The sequence below is a fragment of the Chenopodium quinoa genome, unplaced genomic scaffold (genome assembly GCF_001683475.1).
Source record: "Chenopodium quinoa cultivar QQ74 unplaced genomic scaffold, ASM168347v1, whole genome shotgun sequence".
Classification (NCBI taxonomy): Eukaryota; Viridiplantae; Streptophyta; class Magnoliopsida; order Caryophyllales; family Amaranthaceae; genus Chenopodium; species Chenopodium quinoa.
This window is the reverse complement of record NW_018743099.1, coordinates 1,695,964-1,699,155: the sequence shown is the minus strand read 5'-3', so window position 1 is coordinate 1,699,155 and position 3,192 is coordinate 1,695,964. Positions and strand designations below refer to the sequence as shown.

At 38.4% G+C, this 3,192-nt stretch overlaps 1 protein-coding gene across 1 annotated transcript; it reads right to left on the bottom strand.

The window, feature by feature from the left end:
* Window positions 1-700: 700 nt before the first annotated feature.
* LOC110731842 (D-3-phosphoglycerate dehydrogenase 2, chloroplastic-like) lies at window positions 701-2,629 on the bottom strand. The gene is made up of 4 exons (XM_021911736.1): window positions 2,225-2,629; window positions 2,010-2,120; window positions 1,828-1,923; window positions 701-1,723 (listed from the first exon to the last, which is right to left on the bottom strand). Exons 1-4 carry the CDS (start codon window positions 2,540-2,542, stop codon window positions 1,052-1,054), a joined length of 1,197 nt encoding a protein of 398 aa, XP_021767428.1. The 5' UTR covers window positions 2,543-2,629; the 3' UTR covers window positions 701-1,051.
* Window positions 2,630-3,192: the final 563 nt, after the last annotated feature.

Below are 3,192 nucleotides of genomic sequence, written 5' to 3'. Positions count from 1 at the left end.
ATCTTTGGCAATCATATCCCGTTCCTTGTGGACCGAACTCTTACTTGTCATTATGCTTGGTTTGTAAGGTGTTTGTTAATAAATGTGTTTGATTGAGTGTGGAATGTACGACCGTTCTAACGCCCATCAAAGGTGTAAAGCTAATGGACCCTCCATCGCATTGTATCTGAGCACTTCCTAATTCAATCTTCCCAAATAATTTGGTTTAAAGGAAAACATATTCAACTACTTGCCATCTTCAATTGAAAGTACTAGCATATTTCAATAATGTGAACACGTTTTACACCAATTTTCTTCAATTAAATCCTTTATAGATTAGTTAGTGAGAGAAGTAAAAAAATTAAGGGAGGAGGATGAAACAGAGGAGAGGAGGAACGAAGGTGAGGGTTGGGAGAAAAATGTGGCATTGCTTTCTTTATGAAGAATATATTTTCCACCAAAAACTAATATCAATAGACCGAAGAAAATATTAATCCCTTTACAAATCAAACAGAGTAAGATTTGAAGAGCAATAGTCTAATGAAATGATTTAAACAGAGTAAGATATGAAGAGCAATAGTCTAATGAAATGATTTCCTCCCAACAAAACACAACCTACAGTCACTTAATTCCCTTGTTCTAAGTTGTTTGCTGATTACTATCGCTTTTGGAAGTGAAACTCTAGTAGATGAATATATTTAGGCTCAACTTTGGATACATATTGCAACCCAAACCAACTCTCTGCATTTATATAAAATCAAACAAGAATCTTACATCACATAGATATATGAAGCTAATTTCAACTCGAGCTCATATATCACAGATTCAACACACAAAATTCGTTTTTTTACTGGGGGGGGGGGAACTAATGGTACTAAAACATATTATTATCCCAATAAAGAGTTCAAGTTTTTGAAATATTATTACTAACACACACATATAGGGGGAGATCAGAAACCCTGAGCTGCATATGCAAAGCAGGGTTGATCTGATATAATTACCCTATCGCTTCTGAATATTATGCAGAAGCCAGCCTTTCTTCTATGATCTCTTCCTACACTCTTGAAGCTTCCTATAGTTTAAGGAACACGAACTCTTCGACAGCTGGAACTTGGCCTATCTTTCTGAGAGCATCCTCTTCAGGTTCTTCATCCACACCAATTGCCATTATAGCCTTCTGCTTCTTGCTAGTCCTCCCAACACTCATAAAGTTCACATTCACGTTATGGTCAGCAAGAATAATCCCTACTTTCCCAATCATGCCCGGTTGATCAACTTGTCTGCAAAGGATAATGTTCCCTTCAAGACTTACATCCACTGCGAAAGATCCAACACGGGTCAAATGGGGAATCCCATCCTTAACTTTTCCTTCGATGCTTATATCCCCTTTCTCTGTGATGGTGCTCTCGAATTTTGACTGTACACTTGGAATTTGAATTTGGATAGAGTCGATTGGGTTCTCAGGGGATGAATTCACAGAAACACGCTCCTCACTAATGCGGAGACCCTTCTGCTTGGCAGTGAAATCTGCATTGACAAGGTTGATGTGCATATCAGAGATTGGCTCAATAATACCTTTGGTGATCATTGCTCTGAGGAGTCTAGTATCAAGGTCATCTGGGCCTCTTGCTGTTATGTACGACACTTTGATTGTCTGGATACCGCTTCCTCCAGCCACGAGCTGTACTGCTAGTCTCCCTAGCTTCTCAGCTAACTGGACGTAAGGAGCTAGTTCTGATAAAACCTGCAGCAAAACTATACCTTAGAAGTGCTCAACAATAAGATGGATTTCCCCCCTACTTTTCTGTTTCAATTTAATATAGATTCTCTTGTTGGTTCATCAAATACCTCAGCAGGAACCATTGGTGCATTCACTGCAGTTGCCGAGAGTTCTCCATTCAATGCTCCGATAACAGCTTCTGCTATTTCAATAGCCACTCCTTCCTGATTATTTTCAGAAGTGTAGATCAATAAAAATATTTTGGTAAAGAATATTGTTAAATTGGAATCATGGCTCAAAAAAGACTAACCTGAGCTTCTTTGGTGCTGGCTCCTAGATGAGGTGTGACGGTAACATTTTCATGCTGCACCAATTTGCTATCCTTGGCTGGGGGCTCTTCCGCGAACACATCAAGTGCTGCCTGTACCATACCATTTAGTACAACAAAATAATCAGCTGTTAGTTAATCCACAACATAGGTAGACCAGGATCATCTATTCAATAACTGATAAGACAGGTTTTTACCTGAGCAACTATGCCGCAGTCAAGAGCCCTGACCAAAGCATCTTCATCAATAACACCTCCCCTAGCAACATTAATGAGACGTGCACCTTTCTTCATCTTAGAAAAGGTGGTATCATTGAAGACTTTCTTAGTTGTTGGAGTAAGAGGCATATGGAGGGAGATAAAATCAGCAGTGGATATGGCCTGATCAAAGGAAACCAACTCAACACCAACTGCACGTGCTCTGTCTGCCGGAGCATAAGGATCGTGAGCAATAACGTGCATGCCTAGACCTTTTGCTCGTCTTGCAACTTCTGATCCGACCTTCCCAAATCCCATCACAGCCAAAGTCTTCCCAACCAGAGACACACCTACATACTTGCTCCTTCCCCATATTCCTGGAGATTTTCAAGTGTTAGATTCATGCCTTTATGCTAGTATTGGATATATCATAATTTCGAGTTGCATAGTTACCCCAACAAGGCAAGTAGCTAGGCAACAATGATCTTACACAAATATGACATTGCTAATGACTTACTAGCAAGATATAATAACAAATGATGATTTGATTTGCTGTATTGTCTTTTAAACTTGAATTCTTATGTCTCGGATACTCTTCCGTTACTAAAATAACAAGTTTCATTTGATAAGAGGTCATACATGAGAAATTGAGTTAAAATATCATAACTGTCTTTCAACCTTTAAAAATTGGAAAAATTGTCAAAAATAAAACAATCCTTCATGGGTTTCCTAAAAATAAAACGACCTTTAGATTATTCTAAAATAAAATGACCTTTGACATGCTTCCGCTCAAGATAGAACGTGGCCTATTGGTGACCGATTTGACAAGTTTATTAGGACACGTGTCTCATTGTAATTGATAGTTTTTTTTTTATTTAACTTTTGCATTATTTTATTATTTTTAAAAAAAAAAAAAATCCATAAAACCACTTTCCTCCCGCAAGCGCTGCCCAACCGTCCACCATCAA

Coding starts and splice junctions, on each gene's coding strand:
- LOC110731842 (XM_021911736.1), bottom strand. CDS start 2,542: ATGGGATTTGGGAAGGTCGGATCAGAAGTTGCAAGACGAGCAAAAGGT. Junction 2,121..2,224: donor ACTGCGGCATAGTTGCTCAG/GTAAAAACCTGT, acceptor GGTATGGTACAG/GCAGCACTTGATGTGTTCGC. Junction 1,924..2,009: donor CCAGCACCAAAGAAGCTCAG/GTTAGTCTTTTT, acceptor GAAAATAATCAG/GAAGGAGTGGCTATTGAAAT.